This window comes from Protopterus annectens, chromosome 8.part0 (genome assembly GCF_019279795.1).
Source record: "Protopterus annectens isolate FY-2018-M chromosome 8.part0, PAN1.0, whole genome shotgun sequence".
NCBI classification, from domain to species: Eukaryota; Metazoa; Chordata; order Ceratodontiformes; family Protopteridae; genus Protopterus; species Protopterus annectens.
This window is the reverse complement of record NC_056741.1, coordinates 263,952,023-263,976,765: the sequence shown is the minus strand read 5'-3', so window position 1 is coordinate 263,976,765 and position 24,743 is coordinate 263,952,023. Positions and strand designations below refer to the sequence as shown.

General features: G+C 41.3%; 1 protein-coding gene across 4 annotated transcripts in view; it reads left to right on the top strand.

Moving 5' to 3' along the window:
* SLC25A44 (solute carrier family 25 member 44) overlaps window positions 1-24,743 on the top strand; it is a 409,314-nt gene that overhangs the window by 212,307 nt on the left and 172,264 nt on the right. For 3 of the 4 annotated variants that reach the window (XM_044079749.1, XM_044079752.1, XM_044079750.1), the window contains one exon: window positions 5,088-5,215. In XM_044079749.1, the coding sequence (XP_043935684.1) occupies window positions 5,088-5,215 (128 nt within the window). The remainder of the gene's footprint in view (window positions 1-5,087; window positions 5,216-24,743) is intronic. The other variant, XM_044079753.1, reaches the window with a different exon arrangement.

Sequence of the window (24,743 nt, the reverse complement as noted above, 5' to 3'; positions counted from 1 at the left end):
AGACACTATTCCCAGATTGGATTTATATAGCCTTGTATTTGTCTACTGTTTTGTTAGACAGCAGGCTATATATACATATTTGTAGCATATATGGAATAGTGTTGATGTCTCGGTGTCCTGTACTCTTGTTTTAGGACATAATTTTCATAACAAGTGGTGAAACTGGGGTCAAGAAATGTTTTACAGTCACAGGCATTTCATCTGTTCACACAAACCAACCCCACTGTGCATTTCATTTGTTTTCCTCTGCAGGTTCCTCTGCTTTTATGAATCAGCTTTCTTGTGGGTAGCATTTCTCTAAAAGTTTAGCAATTTATTTGTTTAGTGTAATTGTAGATTTTATTTGTGGGTGTTGATTTTATGTAGATTTTGTTGTTTTTAGATGGGACTGCTCATAGGTTCATAGATTAATACTAGACTAACTGCTCTTGTGGGGCATTTTAAGTCTAGTTAATTACGCCATGTGAGAAGCAAACCCTGCAGTTTGTGTCTGTAAGGTAAACACCTTAGACATTATGCCAACTTCCAAACCATATGACCCTATTTTTAGGTATTTTTGTGTGTAAGTTTTTTTTTTTTCTTTTTCTCTGCAAATGTTGCTAAGTTGCAGTGTGTATATATATATATATATATATATATATATGTATATATATATATATATATATATATATATATATATGTGTGTATGTATGTGTGTGTGTGTGTATATGTGTATATATATATATATATATATATATATATATATATATATATATATATATATTTTTTTTTGCTGCCCTCAGCCAGCAGCTGACCATCAATTGCCACCAATTACTATCCTTGTTAACACTGTCTACCAGACTTGCCTTGACCTTCCAAACCCTTAACCTGACACTCATCTGGGGCAAGTGAGGAGATCGAGCGAGAGCACTAGTGCAACACCATTTTGTGCCTATCCCTCTGCATCCTGCGGCACCCTTACAAGTTCCACAGTTGCTGCCCTTGGAAGCTGCATGGTGCACTTCTGTGCAGGTGCTTCATCCTGACCAGCAGGAATGCTGCTTGCAACATGGAGCCCACTGGGCTCTTAACGCTTTTATTGGAGTGAGCCTATGCTGCCCCCCCCACCCCCCAGAGTGAGAAATTCAGCATTTCTTGCTCATTTCAATCCTTCCTCTCCATCTGCTCCCTCCAGCACCCATGCTGCTTTTGAAAAACTTACCATCCAAGGAGCAGTAAGAACTTGATCCCTTTGCACCACTGGGCTGGAAAAATTACTGAAGCAGTTGATGCTTGTAGAATGCTATGAAATGACTGACAGAGCAGAGTTAATTAGAATGTCTACATTTTTTGTCAGATAATGTCCTAATGATGGACAACCCATCCTGTAAAAGGTGCAGTAAAACATGTATACAATGCTCTGGGAAGATGTTTTATAGTAACGTGTCATCAGTGGTCTATATACACTCTTGGTATATGATCAAAAGTGTGTGTGTGTACGCGCGTGTGTGTATGTATAGCCTTAGCACATTATTAATGTTTCTTAAACTCCCATAAGCCTTTCTTATTTACGCTACTCATTAAAAGAATAAAGCTCATACACTTCACATGCAAAGTATAGACATATGAATAACCCAAGAACACAAAAGACCAAATTCATTTTAAAAGGAAAAAAAAATAAAGGTGAAACTAAAGAAAACAAGGCTCTTATTTCTGATTCACTTCAGTGTAAAAAAAAAAAAAAGAAACTTGCATACAAATTCCTCCTCACACCAAGAAGTCCTAAATTTCCCTCTTAGAAATGCACATTTTAATTTTTAAAATAAAAAAATAAGAGTAAAATATAAAATTGCCATTTGGAAAACAACATTACTGACAAAATGGTCTTAGTTCTACTATGTAAGCAAAGAATAAACTTGACTATAATGTAGCTGAGCTATAAAAATGACATTCTAACATTTACTACTTCTGTTCTAAAATACATTAAAGTCAGCTTACATTGCCAAAAAAATGGAGTACCACCTTCAAATTGATCAATAAGCAATCACAAGATAACTCCATGTATGTAGCCCAAAGGAACTACCCAAGTCCTTGTTCAGCAGACAAATAATGCAGTTAATGCAACCCATTGAATTAAGAGAGGGTAATAATTTAAACGGGGAGAAAGATAAATGGAGTATATGGGGTGTGGGGTATGATTTTTGTATTATGTAAAACATCTTTTACTGTCGTTTACTGCAGGTTTAAGAAATTCCCTGAACCTGCAGTGCATAGGAACATACTAGGCAAGCAATTAGTAAAAACTACAAGACAAACCTAGCAAACCTAGAATATTCACCTTAAACCTCCTGTAATAGAGGCTCATGGGACATATGCAAATGACACCTTAAGGACATCAGGTGTTTCGGTTGTATAGTTTCTGAATGTCCATGACTTTTAACTTTTTCTTTTTTAAGCAATCACAGGGATGATGCGATTTATTTATTTATTTAACATTTGTTTACCAGGAAAGTCTGACTGAGACAGAGCCCATTTTCAGTGAAGGCCTGGGGAGAAACACTCCAGACGCATGTCTTTGGAATGAATGTGGGAGGAAGCCCATGCGAATGCAGGTAGGACATGCAGATGCCGCACAGAAGACACCCCAGCCGAGAATCAAATCGGAGAACCTCTTGCTGTGAGGCAACAACACTAACTACTGCACAACTGTGTCATCCAGTGGTTTTAAAATTATTTATGCAAATATGAACAAGCAATATTTGAGGCCTAGAGGTGTCAGTAAGATATAACTGCAAACGCACCTACAGACATCATCCAGCTGTAATTAGTTAAAACAAGCACTAGTTTACATATTTTTAACAACCACGTGGACATTTATAGGAGTAACTGTTTTGGTATACTGGCAAGCTAGAAGGGCATTATTGCCTGTGCTTCAAATGTTTGTGCATGTCTCTTGCTATGCCTCTTATTTCAACACTTGCTGTCTTCCAGTCTACCCCTTTCTGAGCCATAATTTCTACCCTCTGTACAGCCTTCACTGCATCCCACCAGTAATTCAGTTCAACTACTGACCTCACTGGATTGTGTCCCTCTTCAGGTTAATCAGTTCTTTTCCTTGGTCTATTTTCCTCTTTCTCTGTCTTCCCCTTTCAACCATTCTTACAGTTTATGCAACTTTCCCTCCATCTCACAAGTCCTTAGTTGTTTGCCTCTGCTCTCTGTCATCAGCCCCTTCCTGGCCAATTGGTTAATTCATTTCCCTTCACCAAGTCTCCCTTATGGCTTCACCCACCCCTCTCTACTTGCACAGATTCTACTTCAGTCTTTAAGGTGACTTCTTTCTGTTTCCCATAACATCTTTACCACAACATGGCAACATGATCTGACCTGTTTCTTTCTAAAACTCAAACATCTTCCACTTCCCAGCTGTCTTTAAATTTGCCAAGATTCTACATAAATGGCTTGCCTGCTTGCTCTTATTCCTTTTGAAATGTGTACTTTCTTTTAATCTCCCATATCAGTCTTCAGACACCAGTGCCAGTCTGTCCATCCTCTATTTCTCAGCTCCTCCTCACAAAGTTCTGTTGCCCCTTGCAGATCCATGCATTTCTTAGTCCAACATAACACTGAAGTCACTGTGTTATTCTTTGAGTTCCTCTTCTTCTGTCATGCACTGTTCTCTCTTATTGAATGCTGTAAATACCCATCCTTTATCTTTACTGGGTCCATAAAACTTTCTACAATCACCCTTATCTTTTTATGTTACACTGAAGTATCATCTACTATCTGCCCATTCCACGTATCCTGATCTACACTTGCCATGCCAACCATCCATGAAATACAGTCACATCTCCCCTTTTCTTTCTTTTCATACAATCCATCTCTTCCTCACCACTCCCCTTACACCCTTCTCCATAATTAATTCTTTTTGCAGTGTAATTGGGCCCACCCAGCCTACACTTTGTCACTAATCCCTGTAATGCCCTTTTTTCATAATGTTATGGTTAATTCTGCCTCACATTCCATGCACAGTCCATATCCTCTATACTGTGTCCCCTCCTCACCAGTACCCTACCCCTTTCTTCCTAATGTCACTTCTTGTCAATTTGGTGTACCTTCCCTTTCTATGATTAATTTCTTTATTGCCTTTTTTTTTCTTGATGGGATTATTGATTCCTCTTCACATTCCATGCACTGCAAGAACCTTTTTCCCTACACCTCTCTGACTACACTTACCGCTTGGCTCTCTGTTGACTTCCTGGCACTAGGCCTAAATAGTCCTTGGAGCTTCCTGTAATGAAGACTGATCCCCCCCACCACAACAACATTCCTCTCTTGTGACTAATGCCCAGCATTCCACAGTACCGGACCACCTGCTCTATATCCTCTACCCCAGTCCCACTATCCTACTACTCCTCTTTTAGCTTGTATACCCCCTCCCTATTCATACCTAAATTAGTCCTTGTTTGTAATAGTTTGTCCCTCACTCCTTTTTTTTGCCCTCCGTCTGTCCACCTGTTGCATTCTGTCTAACATTTCCCCTGGACAACACCTTCTCTTCTTGGAATCCCCTGCAGAAAGGCTGTATTGCATACTTTCCAATGAGCAGCAGTAAACTAGTTTGTGGTATATCAGGTGGTAATGTATGTGGTATCTGGCAAGTCAAGTAGACCCTTGTAGGGGGAGGGATAGGCTGTTGATTAACTAGAATCTACAGTGACAGCAAACTGATCGGACCAAGTTCTCATTAGATGTCATCAAAGTCTTTTTTTCTTTATGAAAACATTTGGAAAAAAAAGAGCAATGCAGCCAAAACTGAAAACATCATTTTGGTAGGTATTGTTAAATTTTCACTGCTTTATGGTTAAAGCCATAATGCTGTTCTAGGTCTTGAAAAGAGCTAAGGATGCAAAAGTAATGAATTGTATGAACAATGCTTGTAGGTGGTGTGTAGATATTTAATTCATTCCACGTTTGGTGTAACTTTTTTTATTTTAGTAATAAACATTGTTTGCTAACTGCAGTCTACAAAGTTACTGAATAACTTTATTTGGCATCATATTGATATCAGTGAAATAAACTCTGTTCCCTACACTTCTCCTTCCTAGAGCAGCTGTCTTATTTGACACCCAGCTGGTGCCCATACCTCGTGCTTCAGGCATTTGCAGGACCCATGGCTGCGGCCACAGCATCTACCCTTACCAACCCAATGGATGTCATCCGAGCTAGAGTCCAGGTAAGAACAGCATCTAAGGTACTGTTTGATTATTGAAAATAGGCCTAACCATAATGCAAGCCAAGTATTTCTACCTGCAGAGCTCACGAAGTAATTGCCCTCACCATGTGTGTATGTGTGTGTGTGTGTGTGTGTGTGTACAGATCACTTCTAAAGCTTCGAACTTCAACCAACCAAGACCTGAAGATTGAAGTTTTGAAATTTCAAAAACAAAATTAAAAAAAATAAAAACAAACATTTTTTTTTATATTTTTGCAGGGGATCAAACCCCCCTGCACCCCCTGCTAAATAAATATACCAAGAACGAGATCGCACCACAGTGAGGAAAATGGTAAATAATATGTTCCGCTCTGTACAGAGATCTCCATTCAAAACGTTCAAAGTTTCAAAACCTTGATCTTCTGGTCTCAGCCGTTTGAATTTCGAAGTTTTGAAACTTCAGGCTTCTGAAGGAAACCGTCTGTACATCAAGCAAAAATAGTACAAATACTTCTGTTTTTAAACCATATAAGGTAATAAAACTGTTTTACTTGTCTCTGGAAAGCCCCGACCCTGTCTTGCAATTGAGGGAGTGTTGCTTAAATTTGTGCATGACTTGCAGATGTTAGTAATCTCAACAATGTGTGCTTAATATTGGTAATACCACTTGTCTGTTGACAGTGATTTTTCTGCAGCCCAGTGCATTTTGCTTAGTTGCATACCACTAACCAGTATTGAGTGTTGGATCCTAAAGTCTTCTCTATGCCCTACTCTGTAGTTTTGGGGGTGACAAGGTAAACCACTTGGAGCACATTGTATTTTGCTGGTTTGTAAAAGGAAGACCTGGAAAACGTGCCTATATTAAGTTATGTTAACATCAGTACATAAGCAACTTCTATTTAGACAGTAGTCATACAAGACTTTCAAACAGATTTATTGCATTGTATTATGTAAGCAGTTTTGGCCAGCAGCTGTTTAATCACTGGCAGTGATACTTCTATTTTGTGGCTACTAGTTAAACATGTCTGACCTCTTGTCTTCATTATGTAAATCTGTAGTCACTCGATTTCTTTTGCACCACTTAGGGAATTATTGAATCTGTACAAATATTCTTCTGTTTTTCTCATTTGTTAGCTTAGTGGATCTAGTTTTCTTGCTGTCTTTGACTGTGTACCCTTATTATGCCAAAACAAGGCAGACCTATTGACTGTTCCTGTGAGAGATTACTGGACCTAGTACTTTCACAAAGTCTGTCATTTTTGTCTTAGCTCATTCATCACTTGCTCTGGTAGTTTTACAGCCCTGCCAAGAAATGAAGACATGAGTGGAAACTCAAAATATTCTCCTGTTAAAGGAAAAATACTGGAGAAAGCAGCCAGTGCTTCCCATTTGAATGGAAGAATTTAAATACATATGTCTGTCGATTTAGCCAAACAAAACTTAACAAAATTTAACATTATACTCTGTCACCTATCGTCTACTCAGAGGCGATCTTGCTTAATATACAAGGCCTTGTCAAACCCAGAGCTGTTGGACATGCTACACTTAAATCCCAATACCTCAGAGCCACATGCTCCAGGGATCTAAACATTGTCATCACAATGAACAAAACATGCTGGAGGGATAGGTTCCTGACCCAGAGACTCCCCAGACTCTGGAATAGAGTGCCCAAACATGTCAAGCAGAGCACCTCTTTGGCCCTCTTCAAAAGGAACCTTGACGATTGGATGGGAGATAGGAAATTCACCCCAGGGTACCCGTCAGTTGCCCTGCTAGACAGGGGTCCAGGGAAGTAAACATTTGGGGAAGAAATAACGAGGGAATTGTTATGGTTAGGCTTGTGTAGGCCCTAGGGCCGATAGCCTAGTACCAACCTATGAACTTATTTGAGAAACATACACTGCACCTCCAAAAGCTGATTTTCTGGAGTGGGGTCAAACCCACACAAGTATACAAAGTCCATGGTAGTACGGATATAAAGAAAAGAGAAAACATCACACATAATGTATCACTACTGTCCATGTATTCATTTCTTAGATAACATCAAAGTACACTGAACAACTGGAAAAACGGTCACCATCCACTTTTACTGTGTTCCTATGCCAATGATAGGCCTGCCCTATTGCATATGTCATCCATGTACTTCCAGCTTTGCCAACCTTTTGATCATCTGCCCTCTCCTTTCATTCCAAAATTTGTGCTAACAGCTTCACCTCCATGGTAAAGTGGACAAAGTACCTCAAAATTTGTTGGGACAGTAATTTTCATCATTTGATAGGTGTCTGTAATTTTTGTAAGATGAACTCATTTAATAAAAATAAGTGGTCAATGTGCCCAAACTCACACTGGTAAACTCAGACAGGCACAGCAGATCAGCAAGAGATGTTTGTTTTCACTCCACGAACAAACCTCACAGTACAGAAACAAAAAACAATAACGCTGCAGCGCGTTTTCGTCGACATGCAGTTCATCAGAAAAGCTAAACAGTGCTCAGTGTGCTAAATTTATAAGTCAGATGTTATTTAAATCTACCAATGGTGTGTCCTAACTAATTAAAATGTTAATACATTCAATTAACATCCTTGTTGCTGAAATTACAGATTCCTTAACAAATCAAAGAAACAATATCACCATCTAGTGGTGAAACAAAAACTTTACAGGCAGGAATATATAGTAAAAATGTATATAAATATTGTATGCTCTAAAAACCATTTTAATTAATACATAAAAAATGTACCTGTGTGCAAAATGTTTGAAAAACATGTGAAAATGTATGTATAAAAATGTTAAAATGTGTGTAAAAAGTATATATAAATATATATATATATATATATATATATATATATATATATATATATATATACACACACACACAAGTACAACTGATATATGGGTGAGTGGTTATAACTTGGCTAATCTCAACTTTAATACAGGTTTTAGAGAGATCATTTCATTTAAACCTGGGTGACTGGTAGCCTCAAGCATTAATTGCCAAAATAACTCTATCTATTCTAAAGAGACCTCCCAAGGACCACCCCTGGGGTTGGGGGGTAATACCTCTAAGACGAAGAATAGGAATTTTGCAGATTTACATGTTAAAGTATGTTTAAACAAAGCGTTGTTAGTGTTTTCCTTCCTTACGTCACATAGGTGCTCATACAACCAGCCTTCTCGATTTTCCCTATATAAAAGGAATCACATTCACATGCCTCACAGGTCACCATGTATACCAAACCACAAGTATTGCAATTTGCAAATCCTTTAGTGGTGATAATTTTGCCTCTACTTCTCAAATATATTTTCTCACCTTCATTGATGTTGACACAGTAATGGCAGCTTCCACATTTGTGTACCCAACTTGTTTGAGAGATGTGTGACCTGTTTTCCACCCTCAAGTATGTTCTTAATGTTGCGTCCTTTTTTAAATACTACTTTTAAGGGTTCTTCAAAGCTCAGATTCAAATCTGAAAAACTGGCAAACCTATTCCACTCGTCATTAATAATAATTTTAACTATGTTGGTTTCGCCGTTTAAAGTAATAGTCAAAGCTGAATTGTAATGTTCTATATCTGATGGAGAATTGTTCTTAGTGTTGGTGTTGCAAAAAAATTTTGTTGAATTCCCCAGGATAGGCAAAAACCTTGTGGTCCTTGCTGTTTTAACTTCTTGTATCAGTCTTTCTAACAAATCATCGGGGTAACCTCTTTTTCGAAACATACTTGCATTAAATTCACATTCTATCTGGAAATCTGTCTCATCTGAGGTCATCCTGCTAGCTCTTACTAGCTGGCTTTTGACAATTGCCTTCTTTTGATAAGGGGGTAAGAACTAGAAAAATGCAAGTAGGTGTTAAAAAAGGTCTCCTTCCTATAAATTTTAGATTTCAACCCCTGAGTTGTTCTCTGTATGCTCACATCTAAAAAACTAAGTTGGGAACTGTCTATTTTGTAAGTAAATTTTAGAAAATCAATGGTATGTGACACATGTTCGTAAAACTCAAGAAACTGGTCAGCAGTGCCATTCCAAAAAGACAAATGTCCAAAAAACGACCATAGTAATTCCACAAAATTTTGAAATGGGAATTGAAAATTAATTTACTTTCCCAACTGAGTAATATAATGTTGGCATGTAAGGGGGCACAATGTGTACCCATGGCTACACCCTTTAATTGTCTGTAATACTCACCCTGAAAGTATATAAAGTTGTTTTTCAAAATTAAGTCCATAAGAATCAGACGGGTATGAAACTTGTTAAAGGAAGTGAAAATTTGACTCTCCATAAATTGCTCAAACCATAAAAGACCTGTTTCATGGGGAATGCAATTAAATAGGTCCATCACATCCAAAGAAATAAAAAATGGGGTATTTGTTTTCTGTAGGGCATCAATGTGTTTCAAAAAATCCCACGAGTCTTTTAAAATGTTGGAATGTTCCAGTATAAATGGCTTCAAATGGAAGTCAATATGTTTGGCTGGGGGGGGGGGCTGTCAAAGAGCCCTCCACTGTAACGATGGGTCTAAGAGGTGGGTCCAAATGGTTCTTGTGGACCTTGGGTATACCAAAAATAGAAGGAATTTTTGGTTTCTCAGCATGTAGGTAGTTGTAAGTTTCTTAGTCAATAAGCCCCTCAAGAAGTAAGCTGTTAAGACATATTGAAACTTTCCTTTTCGCAATGTTAAACTCATTCAAGGACACTCTTATCTATTTTCATCATTCAACATGTTTAGCATTTTGACTTCATAGTCTATTTGGTCCATCAGAACCACCCCTTCTCCTTTATCAGGCTTCATGCAAAAATGCTAAACATGTTGAATGATGAAAATACATATGAAAGAGTGTCCTTGAATGAGTTTAACATTGTGAAAAGGAAAGTTTCAATATGTCTTAACGACTTACTTCTTGAGGAGCTTGTTGACTTAGAAACTTACAACTACCTACATGTTGAGAAACCGAAAATTCCTTCTATTTTTGGTATACCCAAGGTCCACAAGAACCATTTGGACCCACCTCTTAGACCCATTGTTACAGCGGAGGGCTCTTTGACAGCCCCCTTAGCCAAATGTATTGACTTCCATTTGAAGCCATTTATATTGGAACATTCCAACATTTTAAAAGACTCGTGGGATTTTTTGAAACACATTGATGCCCTACAAAAAACAAATGCCCCATTTTTTATTTCTTTGGATGTGGTGGACCTATTTACTTGCATTCCCCATGAAACAGGTCTTTTATGGTTTGAGCAATGTATGGAGAGTCAAATTTCCATTTCCTTTAACAAGTTTCGTACCTGTTTGATTCTTATGGACTTAATTTTGAAAAACAATTATATATACTTTCAGGGTGAGTATTACAGACAATTAAAGGGTGTAGCCATGGGTACACATTGTGCACGCTTATATGCCAACATTATATTACTCAGTTGGGAAAATAAATTCATTTTCAATTCCCATTTCAAAATTTTGTGGAATTAACTATGGTTGTTTTTTGGACATTTGTCTTTTTTGGAATGGCACTGCTGACCAGTTTCTTGAGTTTTACGAATATGTCTCACATACCATTGATTTTCTAAAATTTACGTACAAAATAGACAGTTCCCAACTTAGTTTTTTAGATGTGAGCACACAGAGAACAACTCAGGGGTTGAAATCTAAACTTTATAGTAAGGAGACCTTTTCTAACACCTACTTGCATTTTTCTAGTTCTCACCCCCCCCCCCTTATCAAAAGAAGGCAATTGTCAAGGGCCAGCTAGTAAGAGCTAGCAGGATGACCTCAGATGAGACAGATTTCCAGATAGAATGTGAATTTATTGCAAGTAAGTTTCGAGAAAGAGGTTACCCCGATGATTTGTTAGAAAGACTGGTACAAGAAGTTAAAACAGCAAGGACCACAAGGTTTTTGCCTATCCTGGGGAATTCAACAAAAATGTTTTGCAACACCAACACTAAAAACAATTCTCCAGCAGATATAAAACACTACAATTCAACTTTGACTATTACTTTAAACGGCGAAACCAACATAGTTAAAAATATTATTAATGACGAGTGGAATAGGTTTGCCAGTTTTTCAGATCTGAATCTGAACTTTGAAGAACCCTTAAAAGTAGTATTTAAAAAAGGACGCAACATTAAGAACATACTTGAGGGTGGAAAACAGGTCACACATCTCTCAAACAAGTTGGGTACACATAAATGTGGAAGCTGCCATTACTGTGTTAACATCAATTAAGGTGAGAAAATATATTTGAAAATTAGAGGCAAAATTATCACCACTAAAGGATTTGCAAATTGCAATACTTGTGGTTTGGTATACATGGTGACCTGTGAGGCATGTGATTCCTTTTATATAGGGAAAACTGAGAGAAGGCTGAGACAAAGGGTGTATGAGCACCTATATGACGTAAGGAAGGAAAACACTAACAACGCTTTGTTTAAACATACTTTAACATGTAAATCTGCAAAATTCCTGTTCTTCGTCATAGAGGTATTACCCCCCGACCCCAGGGGTGGTCCTTGGGATTCCTCTTTAGAATACAGAGAGTTATTTTGGCAATTAATGCTTGAGGCTACCAGTCACCCAGGTTTAAATGAAATGATCTCTCTAAAACCTGTATTAAAGTTGAGATCAGCCAAGTTATAACCACTCATCCATATATCAGTTGTACTTTTATATATTGATATATATATATATATATATATATATATATATATATATATATATATATATATATATATTTATATATATACTTTTTATACACATTTTAACATTTTTATACATACATTTTCACATGTTTTTCAAACATTCTGCACACAGGTACATTTTTTATGTATTAATTAAAATGGTTTTTAGAGCATACAATATTTATATACATTTTTATTATGTATTCCTGCCTGTACAGTTTTTGTTTCACCACTAGATGGTGATATTGTTTCTTTGCGTTATTAAGGAATCTGTAATTTCAACAACTTCTTCTTTTGGCTTTTCCCGGTTAGGGGTCGCCACAGCGGATCATCTGTCTGGTCATGATTGGCAGTGGAGTTTTACGGTGTCGAGTTGCCAGCCCAGCGCCCAACCTTCCACTGAAGGCACACACACAAGCACACACTCACACCTAGGGCCAATTTAGAGTGTCCAATCCACCTACAGCATGTCTTTGGGATGAGGGAGGAAACCGGAGCACCCGGAGGAAACCCACGCGACCACAGGGAGGACATGCAGACTCCGCACAGAAGGCAACCCAGCCGAGAATCGAACCGGAGAACCTCTTGCTGTGAGGCGACAACGCTAACCGTTGCACCACCGTGGCCGCCCACAACAAGGATGTTAATTGAATATATTAACATTTTAATTAGTTAGGAGACACTATTTGTAGATTTAAATAACATCTGACTTATAAATTTAGCACACTGAGCACTGTTTATCTTTTCTGATGAAGTGCATGTTGACGAAAACGCGCTGAGAACTGTAGCAGAGTTATTGTTTTTGTTTCTGTACTGTGAGGTTTGTTCGTGGAGTGAAAACAAACATCTCTTGCTGATCAGCTGTGCCTGTCTTATGAACTCATTTAACTTTTGTTCATTCTATCCCATTCAGAAAAGGCTCAAGTTTCAAATGTCTTCCTCATAGTCTATCTCTGATGCAGTAAGCAGACTAGTATTTTCAAGATTCTAAGCTTTATGGCCGTGCTTATTGTACAAACAGACGCTTGCATGTATGTGTTAACCAGGGTAGTGCATGAACTGATCAGTATTGACCATTTACAGGCTTGGCCCAAGTAAAATACAAAACATTTCACAGAAAGAAAAAGAAACAGAGATGTGAGCAGTAGCAGAGTAGTTCAGACTAGTTGCATGCAAAAAACTTTATACACACACACACACACACACATATGTATATATATATATATATATATATATATATATATATATATGTATCTATATATACACATTCCGAAACAGGAATAATGTGATAAGTATTATGTCCTGAAACGGGCATGTTTGGCTTGCATGTTGCAGTGCTTTTGAGTTGCCTTCTGAATTTGGAGTAAGTGTTTATTTCCTTTAGATCAATGAGAAAAGCTTGCCAGAAAGCAAGTGCCCGAATGGAGGTTGCATGTGCAGTGCTGTTGAGTTTGGTTCTAGGGGTAATGGGAGTTGGTGTTGCTTGTGAGTAGTGTCTTAGGTTGTGTAAGCAGTTTTTTTTCATGAAGTCTTGCTGCAAGAGGAGTAAATGTGTAGAGTTGGAGTAGTTTGTAGAGTTGGGATCCTAACAGTAGGTTAGATGTTTGTTTATGGGTAGCCATTTGGCTTTTTGTAGGCTCATACAGTGATGATCACAGAGAGGTGAGTTTGTAATGAGTCGGCAGATGCTGTTAGAGGTTGTCTGTATTGTGGCAGTGTTTTTCTTCGAGGAAAAAGCAAAAATAGGAAGTCCATATTCAAGTTAAGAAAGGAGAATTTCTTTGCCAGTGGTTGCTATGTCATTCGGTATAGAAATGGAGAGATCTTTTTGGTCCAGAACAGGAGGGAGTTTATTTTGGCTCTCAGTCTGTGTGGAAATAGAAGTTTCTATGAAATGGTTGCATAAATCACCGATAGTTAAAGCATCAGGTGCTTGGTGAATGTTCTGCGGAGTTACAAAATGCATAATTTTGGTCTTGGAGGGGTTAAGAAGTAATTCATTGGAGGGGGTCATGTATGTCTGACTGGAGTTGGCTTTAAATGTTGGTGTGAGAGTGACCTGAAAGGTAAATGACCATGTCAGCAAAGAGAAAGAGTGGGAGATGGCGGAGGTCACAAGGAAGTGTGTTATTAATATGCAGAAAAGGAAGGGGGGCCAAGAATAAGTCCTTGTGGTGCACCTTTGGTAATGTGTACAGCTTCAGATTGGGAGGATTCTATTTTAACTCTGAAGTGTTTGTTAGTGAGGAAGTTTGTAAACCAGTGAGTGGCATCTGGACTGATACCAATTTCAATTTGCTTATATTTAAACAAGCAGTCTAATCGATGACCTAACCACACCTAAACTGACCTGAATTTCCTTACTGCATTTGGCATACTAATCGAACACCAACATACATGAACACATCCTGTTGCTCAAGACTTGTTCTACAGCAGCGTGTATCAAAGGTTTCCTCTTGTCAAAAAACATTAGTCTTCATTCTGATGGTGTTTACTTCTTGAAGAGTATTCTCTTGTCACCTTATACATCTTGCCTAGTAACTGCTGGAATTCCTTTGGTGACATTATCATCAGCGTAATGGACCTAGCTGCTAATATGCAAAGTTCTTTGTCTTGTCTTCATTGTACAGATTATAGCTAAACAGGTCATAACAGAGAACCTTGCTGAACTTCCTTCTTCAGTCGGAATGCATCTGAGAAAACATTATGTACTCTTAACAGCTGTTAGTTGGTTTATGTAAAGCTTTCTGATGACCCCAGCTATATTATTGCTCCCATCCATTTGACATAGCACATTCCAGAACCTACAATGATCTGCCGAGCTTTTTAGTCAACAAATGTCATATATAGGAGTTGTGTGCTGCACTTTTTTCTGTAATTATACAAAGGTTGAACAATTTGCCTCAAGTACCATCTCCATTCCTGAGACCATTTGTTTTGTCAGCTCCCATTCAAACGCTGACGCCTGCAGTTAAGCAGGACTCTTGAGTGTCTTGCTGACCTGGCTTATCAGTGATATTGTCCAGTGATCTGTGCAGTCTGATGTGCTTGGTTTTATTAGGATTGGTATGAAGACAGATTGGAGCCAGTCTTCTGCACATTGCTGTTTTTGCAAGATCTTAAGGCCTGAATTGAAAGGAACTTAACTGATTGTAATGCATGAATTTAAAGGAACTGAACTTGTACCATCTCCTCTATCTTTAGTCATCTCAGCAGGAAGACTGTGTTCAGTGACTTTGCTGTCAAGGATCCTGATGGTATCACAAACTCTTTTTCAGTTCTCTAATTCATTTCAACCTTCAAAGAAGTGATCACTTTCATTATGGTACTATTCAATTGTATAATACTTCCAGCAGTTAATGACGCTTGCTAAAAGGGCATTGTGATAACTGGGGACTGTTCAACTGTTTTTGAAACAACTATTTGATAAGCATCAAGTATTGAGGCTGCAGTCATTCAGGGGTTGTGTTCATTTGATTTTGAGTGCGTGTTAGTATAGTCAACCTCATGAACAGACACGTCTCATGTTGACGCAAAGACAAGTTTTTGCTTCTTTGTGTGTTAGGTGTGTTGGGCTGTATGAGGTTGTGTGGGGTAGATTATTTAGTAAGTGATAATTTCTTTCTTATGGATGCATTTTGTTTAAGTAACCTGTTAACAAGGGGCACTTAGTTAAATGTAAAGGCTGCCTTATATATGGAACTGCTTCAGAAGATTTTAAGGAAAATAATGAGTACGGTAATAAATATTTTGGTAAAGTCCATCTGATGGCATTCAAATCTGCCCTTTCTCAAAGATTAAAACTTTAAATCAGCAGTTCAGACTACTTTTACCCAAATGTGTAAGTCAACTCAAACAGATAACTGTATTTTCTCATCAGTTATATTTGCTAATAAAGCAAGAGAGGGTTTGGATGAACATAGTAGGGTGGGTGAATTACCAATTAATTTGATACATTTTGAGAATAAGAGAGATACACAATTGGAAGAGAATGTATTTGATTAGGCTATGGTACACAAAGCAGATAAATCTTTTTTTGTGCTTAACTGGGCAATAAGTCAGGCTAGAGGTGATTCAGGGGATGTATTTAGCAAAACTGGTTCTGTGTCCACAAATAAACGTTTATGGAATGAGACAGAAGAATGTTCAGTTGATGAATCTTGTACTCTTGTCTCTTAAGAAGTTTCGCCGTAGGGCTATAGATGAAAATCAGTCTATACTAATGGTAATATAGGTAATTGTAACACCAAAATCTGTAATCGTGTGTTAATAATTGGGGGTTCATTTTTAAGAAGTGTAAGGAATATTATTCCAAGACTAAACCAGAACAGTTCACTGTATCATCTTTACATGGTAGCAATATGTTAAATATAAAAGATAGTATCAAATGCTTATTCACAAAAGGAATGAGATGACCTTTTCATTGTTGTGTGTGGATGTTACCAATGTAGAAAGTACAAATGATGATGTATTTGAAGTAGCCATAAACAACATTATTGATTTGATTAAACATTTCATATTTAAGTTGGTTTTCAGTGATCTTCCAGTTCCACGTTTTTAGGGTGAGATTAGATGGCAAGCAAGGTCTGTTACAAATTGGATAAGGTGCATATCTTTACATAATTCTGTTCAAGTAATCTATCTTTGGGAATTTTTTTCAAAACATCTTTATTAAATTTTCACATATGACAAAGGCAATCTTACATTTATATAAATGAAAAACATACAAACTGATACCGCTTTACTTGCAAGCAGTTTACATCACAGGCACCATTGAAACAACTGTAGTTGCAAACATTATACAGCACTTATAAACCATCCAGTCATTGTCAGTTAAGCATTATATGGCTCATTCAAATCCTGACTCTTAAACGTCATTCCTGCTCTGTATATATATTGTTCCCACAATTCCCATGTTTTCCTATGTAGTTTGCTCCCTCCGTTTTCTAAAGATCTCCTCTCCAGTTGTTTCATCTCTGTTATTATATTCACTACTTCTAGTAAAATTGGTCTAAACTTTGATTTCCATTTTCTAGTAATTGCTTTTATGGCAGCCACCATAATTAGACTCAGCAAGGCTTTACTATGTCTAGGCAATTCCGATTCTGTAGCATAATTCAAAAAAATTATCTCCCCAGACAGTCCAATCCACCTACCCAGCATTTCTGACAGAGAGGTTTGCTGGGAATCCCTAAAGTCTGCCAGCTCATTACACTTCCAAAAAACATGATCTGATGCTATCAGTGTCTTTATTGATCATGGATGGGTGTAGGATCTAACATTAGATCCAAGCCAGCAACTAAGAAGACAGCTCCTGAGCTCAAGCTCTTCCCCTTCCCAAGATCCCTAGCTACCCACAACTCTCAGATCTCATTTGCCACAATTTGATCAAGACGTACTTCCTGCAGCTCAAGTTAGAACCTCATTCAGATAAGTAGCCTTTCCTTTCTTTTTGGAATTTTTCCTTCTTCCTCCTTTTGATCTCCTACCTTCTTTCTGCCTTTTTGGTTAGTTTCCTCCCCTCCCGGTAGCACTCTAACTTAGTTTTGTAAGGTCCTTATTACCCATATTCCCAATCTTTTTTTCTTTCCTGGTCTTTAGGTAGCCTTTCTATCCCCTCCCACTCCCTTTGTTGTAGTGCTGTGTGCCAGTGGTCTTTGTGTGTGTGTGTGTGTGTGTGTGTGTGTGTGTGTGTGTGTGTGTGTGTGTGTGTGTGTGTGTGTGTGTGATGTCTGCAAAACCCACTGGATTCAAAAAGTGCTCCTCGTGCAGTCGGAAAATGCCTCATTCCGACACGCACGAGGAGTATGCTTACTGCTTAGGAGAGACCCATCTGGAGGTTGAGTGCGACATTTGTGCCAGATTCAACTCCAGGGCTCTCCTAGAATGCAGGAACAAACTTCTAGTGAAAGGGCTGGCCAAAAAGGGGCCCTTGGTTAGGGGGGTCCCCTTCTAAGCCTCCCTCAGATCACAGAAGGAAGTCTTCCTCCTCGTGGGATTCTTCTGCCAAAAAGCCGAGGCTGTCTGATCACAGCTCCCCGAATCCAAGACCAGCCTCCCTAGCTTTGTATCTGGGCTCTCTTCTCTGAGAGCCCTGGCTGCTTCTGTCAGATATGAGACCTTGGAGCCTTGGAGGTCCTCTGATCCAAACCGACCTAGACCTTCCTTGGATCTGACAGCCGTACCCTGTATATCCTGTGATCCCACCAGGCCCTCTGATCTGACAGTTTTGTCGGATCCGATCATTGTTGAAAGTTTTCCCTCCAGAGCTAGAAGATCGGATCTGGGGCTACCAAGCAGGTCTCCCTCCCAGAAACACAGACTTTCGGCTAGGTCCAGCCATTCCTCACTATCTTCCATTTCTACCAGGAGTCTGCTCCCCTCAGATATGGATAGGATGATGAGGAGCTTTCTCAAGGCCCAAGGATCCAGGCATCCCTAGGGGAGAGACCAGCAGTGTCTGGCATTTCTTTCCTTCCCACACTGTCTGGGTCCCTGTTGGATTCTGCTCCATTGCTCCGTTGCCCTTGGAGCTGGCAGTGGCTCGGCCCTATAAGGTCAGTGGGGGTCACTGGGTAATGGGATCGGGACCCAAGTTTTCAGACCGTTCTCTCCGCTTGGGGGGGGCCTCCAACTTGGACAGCTCGGGACCAATATAGTCTGAGGACATCGGTGTTATGTCTGGGTCTTCTCTCCCATCTCAGTCAGCTGCGGCCGATGGGACAGATAAGGGGGCTTTTCCAGCCCATTGGCTTTCTGGGTGATAGAGAGGACCGGCTCTGGATGAGCAGCTGCCTGTACCTCAGCTCTGAATCCTCTCCAGCCTCTTTCAACATTGGATGGTGAGACCTCATCATCCGACCAGAATCAGACCTCCCATGAGTGCCTTTGGACGGGCATTGCCCCCATTGGGGGCCCTTTCTCTTCCGAGTCCTCCCCAGAGCCCACTGTGGAGGAACTTCCTCAGAAGAGGACGTGGAGGAGGCACTTGGACTCCCCTCAAGAGTCTCTCCCGGAAGACATAGATTTTGAGGAAGGAGACTGGTCTCCCAGGCTTCTGCCTGAGGAAGTGTCCTTTGGGGACATCCTCGAGATCCTTAAAGAGCAAGGCGATTGGTCTTCCCCTGCTCCATCTTTGGAGGAATCAGTGTTCCTGAAGGCATTCAGGTTGGGCCCATCTTCTACCTGAGTGTCTCTCCCTGCCAATGAGCTTGTCCAGCTCATTTCACCCACTTCAAAACTTTACTAAAAGCGCACCTAAAAGCATGCTGGCTATGCCCTTGCAACTCCCACTCTAATATCACCCACCCCATCCAAACACTACCTTTCTTTCCACTCCACTAACTACATTGATTATTGCAAGCTCAGATACTCATAAGCCAGTACTTATTATACAGCAGGAACTTCTTCTTGTAACATTTGTTAATGTCTGTTATGTACTTCACAGATAAAGATTCTAGTTGTCTACTGATGTACTATGTTCTTCATCTGTAAATATGTTGTAAGTAATTGCTATGTAAATTGTTAATCGCTATGTAATCCAATGTAACTACTGTCTGTTTATTTTAACTGTGGAGCTTTTCTCCCCGGGCCTCCGCTGAAAATGGACCTACTTCCAGTCGGACACTCCCGGTCAACAAATATAAATAAATTTCCAGCAGGCGTGGAAGGAGCTGGACACAGTAGAACCAGTTCCCAAAAGAGCTGTTAAGTTCTTAAGTCCCCTCAAAGGCAAAGCATTTTGGAGCAAAGGCGTTCCCATTGATGCTATTGTGGTGGCCGCAGCTACAAAAAAGGAGCTCGCTAAACAGAGCTCCACGGTCCATCCCCCAAACAGGGAGTCTCGAACGATTGACCATTTTGGGAAAGGCATGTTTGCCTCAGCTACATTCGGACTGAGGGCAACCAACTGCATGGCGCACTTTACTCTGCTGCAGTGTTGCTGATATAGAGTCTTAAATTGGTCTCTCCGAAGCTATCCACTCTGACTTCCTTAGCCAATGCCTCGATGAAGTTGATCTCCAATGCAGTGGAGGCCACCCCTCGAGCAGCGGGCACCAGCATTGCCATTATGCATCATGCCTGGCTTCTCCTTAGCAGGTTTGTGGATAATGTCAAGGCGTCATTCACCAACGCTCCTTTTGATGGATCAACTTTGTTTAGTCCTTCGGTAAAAGAAACTTTAACCCATAGCGAGCAGGAGGGAAAGACTCTGTCCACAGGAGGGAAAGACTCTGTCTGTGGTCGGGATCAAGTTCTTTACTCCCCAATGATCCTTTTCTAAAAAATCAGAAGGGTAGTAAGAAACTGTGGTTCCACAGGTCTCAATCTTCCTTCCAGGATGCTTCTCAGGAATCCTCTTCGTGCAGCCTGGAAGGGGGGTGTTTGACAACAGACCCTACCACAGAGGCAGAGGGGGTCCACAGAATCAGGGCTGCTGAGAACCCTTCTTGCACAAGCCCTCTCAGTGCTCCTAAAGTGCTGCCTGGCTATCCTGCCTTGGAGGCAGTTGGGGGTCATCTCTTCCTCCACCCACTAGCCTGGTCAAGTATTACCTCGGATCAGTGGGTATTGAACATTGTGTCTAGGGGTTACTTAATACCTTTTTTCAGCCCTCTCCAGCTCAAAAATTTCTCCTGGATGTTTCACCCCACCAGAGGGAGTTGGCCCCTCATTGTTGAAAGTTTTCCCTCCAGAGCTAGAAGATCGGATCTGGGGCTACCAAGCAGGTCTCCCTCCCAGAAACACAGACATTCGGCTAGGTCCAGCCATTCCTCGCTATCTTCCATTTCTACCAGGAGTCTGCTCCCCTCAGATATGGATAGGATGATGAGGAGCTTTCTCAAGGCCCAAGGATCCAGGCATCCCTAGGGGAGAGACCAGCAGTGTCTGGCATTTCTTTCCTTTCCACACTGTCTGGGTCCCTGTTGGATTCTGCTCCATTGCTCCGTTGCCCTTGGAGCTGGTGGTGGCTCGGCCCTATAAGGTCAGTGGGGGTCACTGGGTAATGGGATCGGGACCCAAGTTTTCAGACCGTTCTCTCCACTTGGGGGGCCTCCGACTTGGACAGCTCGGGACCAATATAGTCTGAGGACATCGGTGTTATGTCTGGGTCTTCTCTCCCATCCCAGTCAGCTGCGGCTGATGGGACAGATGAGGGGGCTTTGTCCAGCCCGTTGGCTTTCTGGGTGATGGAGAGGACCGGCTGTGGATGAGCAGCTGCCTGTACCTCAGCTCTGAATCCTCTCCAGCCTCTTTCAACATTGGATGGTGAGACCTCATCATCCAACCAGGATCAGACCTCCCATGAGTGCCTTTGGACGGGCATTGCCCCCATTGGGGGCCCTTTCTCTTCCGAGTCCTCCCCAGAGCCCACTGTGGAGGAACCTCCTCAGAAGAGGACGTGGAGGAGGCACTTGGACTCCCCTCAAGAGTCTCTCCCGGAAGACATAGATTTTGAGGAAGGAGACTGGTCTCCCAGGCTTCTGCCTGAGGAAGTGTCCTTTGGGGACATCCTCGAGATCCTTAAAGAGCAAGGCGATTGGTCTTCCCCTGCTCCATCTTTGGAGGAATCAGTGTTCCTGAAGGCATTCAGGATGGGCCCATCTTCTACCCGAGTGTCTCCCCGTGCCGATGAGCTTGTCCAGCTCATTTCACCCACTTCAAAACTTTACTAAAAGCGCACCTAAAAACTTGCTGGCTATGCCCTTTCAACTCACACTCTAATATCACCCACCCCATCCAAACACTACCTTTCTTTCCACTCCACTAACTACATTGATTATAGCAAGCTCAGATACTCATAAGCCAGTACTTATTATACAGCAGGAACTTCTTCTTGTAACATTTGTTAATGTCTGTTATGTACTTCACAGAAAAAGATTCTAGTTGTCTACTGATGTACTATGTTCTTCATCTGTAAATATGTTGTAAGTAATTGCTATGTAAATTGTTAATCGCTATGTAATCCAATGTAACTACTGTCTGTTTATTTTAACTGTGGAGCTTTTCTCCCCGGGCCTCCGCTGAAAATGGACCTACGTCCAGTCGGACACTCCCGGTCAACAAATATAAATAAATTTCCAGCAGGCGTGGAAAGAGCTGGACACAGTAGAACCAGTTCCCAAAAGAGCTGTTAAGTTCTTAAGTCCCCTCAAAGGCAAAGCATTTTGGAGCAAAGGCGTTCCCATTGATGCTATTGTGGTGGCCGCAGCTACAAAAAAGGAGCTCGCTAAACAGAGCTCCACGGTCCATCCCCCAAACAGGGAGTCTCAAACGATTGACCATTTTGGGAAAGGCATGTTTGCCTCAGCTACATTCGGACTGAGGGCAACCAACAGCATGGCGCACTTTACTCTGCTGCAATGTTGCTGATATAGAGTCTTAAATTGGTCTCTCCAAAGCTATCCACTCTGACTTCCTTAGCTAATGCCTCAATGAAGTTGATCTCCAATGCAGTGGAGGCCACCCCTCGAGCAGCGGGCACCAGCATTGCCATTATGCATCATGCCTGGCTTCTCCTTAGCAGGTTTGCGGATAATGTCAAGGCATCATTCACCAACGCTCCTTTTGATGGATCAACTTTGTTTAGTCCTTCGGTAAAAGAAACTTTAACCCGTAGCGAGCAGGAGGGAAAGACTCTGTCCACAGGAGGAAAAGACTCTGTCTGTGGTCGGGATCAAGTTCTTTACTCCCCAATGATCCTTTTCTAAAAAATCAGAAGGGTAGTAAAAAACTGTGGTTCCACAGGTCTCAGTCTTCCTTCCAGGATGCTTCTCAGGAATCCTCTTCGTGCAGCCTGGAAGAGGGGTGTTTGACAACAGACCCTACCACAGAGGCAGAGGGGGTCCACAGAATCAGGGCTCCTGAGAACCCTTCTTGCACAAGCCCTCTCAGTGCTCCTAAAGTGCTGCCTGGCTATCCTGCCTTGGAGGCAGTTGGGGGTCATCTCTTCCTCCACCCACTAGCCTGGTCAAGTATTACCTCGGATCAGTGGGTGTTGAACATTGTGTCCAGGGGTTACTTAATACCTTTTTTCAGCCCTCTTCAGCTCAAAAATTTCTCCTGGATGTTTCACCCCACCAGAGGGAGTTGGCCCCTCTAGAGGTTCGAGATCTTCTTCAAAAAATAGCCATCCTGGTCCAGGACTTACTGTGTCTTCTTTTTATTGGCCAAAAAGACCGGGGGGCTGTGTCCTATTCTGGACCTTAGTGTGTTAAATTTCAGTCAAGAAGTCAAAATTCCAGATGGTCACTCTTCAGTCCATTCTGCCTCTTCTGTGCAGGGACGATTGGATGGGATCAGTGGATCTCAAGGACGTTTACTATCACATGAAAATAGACACTCCAGGAGATACCTGCGCTTCCGGTTGGGGGCCTATCACTATCAGTTCAGAGCCCTGCCCTTTGGTCTCATCTCAGGCCTCCGCAGGTGTTCACCAAATGTATGGCAGTAGTAGTGGCCCATCTCCGGCTGCAAGGTTTCCAGGTCTTTCCATATCTGGACGATTGGCTCCTCATGGCACCCACAAGGCATCAAGTCATTATAGCCACGGATTACACACGTAGTCTCTTTCAGAACCTAGGCATCACAGTCAACCTGCCCAAATCTTATCCTGTCCCATTTCAGAGCTTGGAATTTATCAGGGTTCTTCTGCACATGGTGTCAGAGACTGCAGCACTTCCCCCACGCAGAGTTAAGATGATTTGGGATCAGATCAGTTTCCTTCTGGATCTGGAATGGCCCCTCAGTTCACTTAATTTTGCAAGGCCTAGGCTCCATAGCGGCGGCAATTCAGTTAGTCCCTCTCACCAGATATCACATGCAAATTCTACAATGGACCCTTGCAGTGCAGTGGTCAGACCACCTTCATCCCATGTCCATGACCATCAAGATTTCTCAAGTCTGCAGACATCACCTTGCTTGGTGGCTCCAAGCTCAGGACCTTCTTCTAGGCAGACCCTTCTGTTTTCCCCAACCCCAAGCCATGGTGACCACGTACGCCTCTCTGTTGGAGTGGGGGGGCATTATTGGGGAAAGACTGTCCAAGGCATGTGGTCCCCCTTAGAGACCAAATTGCACATTAGTATCCTGGAGATGAGAGCAGTCCTTCTAAAGTTGCAAGCCTTCCAAGACTCTCCCCCTCTCGGGATTGTTGCAGTTCAGTCAGACAACATGGCAATGGTCTGGTACATCAGCAAGCAGGGGGGAACACTATCTTATTGCCTGTGCAGAGAGGCCATAAGAGTGTGAGAATGGTCAATGTTTTCCAAGCACTTTCTTCTTGCAATGCATATTCCTGGCAGTTCCAACATCTTAGCCGACAAACTCAGCAGATATGTCCCGAATCCTCATGAGTGGTCCCTAAATCCATCAGTGGCAAGTCAGATGTTCGAATGCTGGGGTCTTCCTTGCTGCAGTCTTTTTCCTCTCAGATCAATCACAAATGCAGCAAATACTTTGCCGTGATCCCCCAACAGGGGAGTCCCCCAAGGACGGTCTGGTTCACAGTTGGCTGCCAGGTCTTCTGTAAGCATATCCCCCAACTCTTCTCATTCCCAAGGTCTTACAGAAAGCTCGTCACCTAAAAACTCCCCTCATCCTCATTGTCCTCTTCTGGCCTCATCAGGCATGATTGTATCTCCTTTGGTCTCATCTGAAATATTCACCCTGGATACTAGATCCCATTCCAGATCTCGTTTCCCACCCTTGGGGGCTTCCACTTCCCAAGCTTCAGACCCTTCATCTGACTGCTCGGTACCTCCAATTCCAATGATTTTCTCCCATGGTTAAGACTATTATTTTGGCTTCCCAGAAGCCGTCTACCAAGAAGGTTTATTCCAGCAAATGGAGGAGATTTTCTATCTGGGCA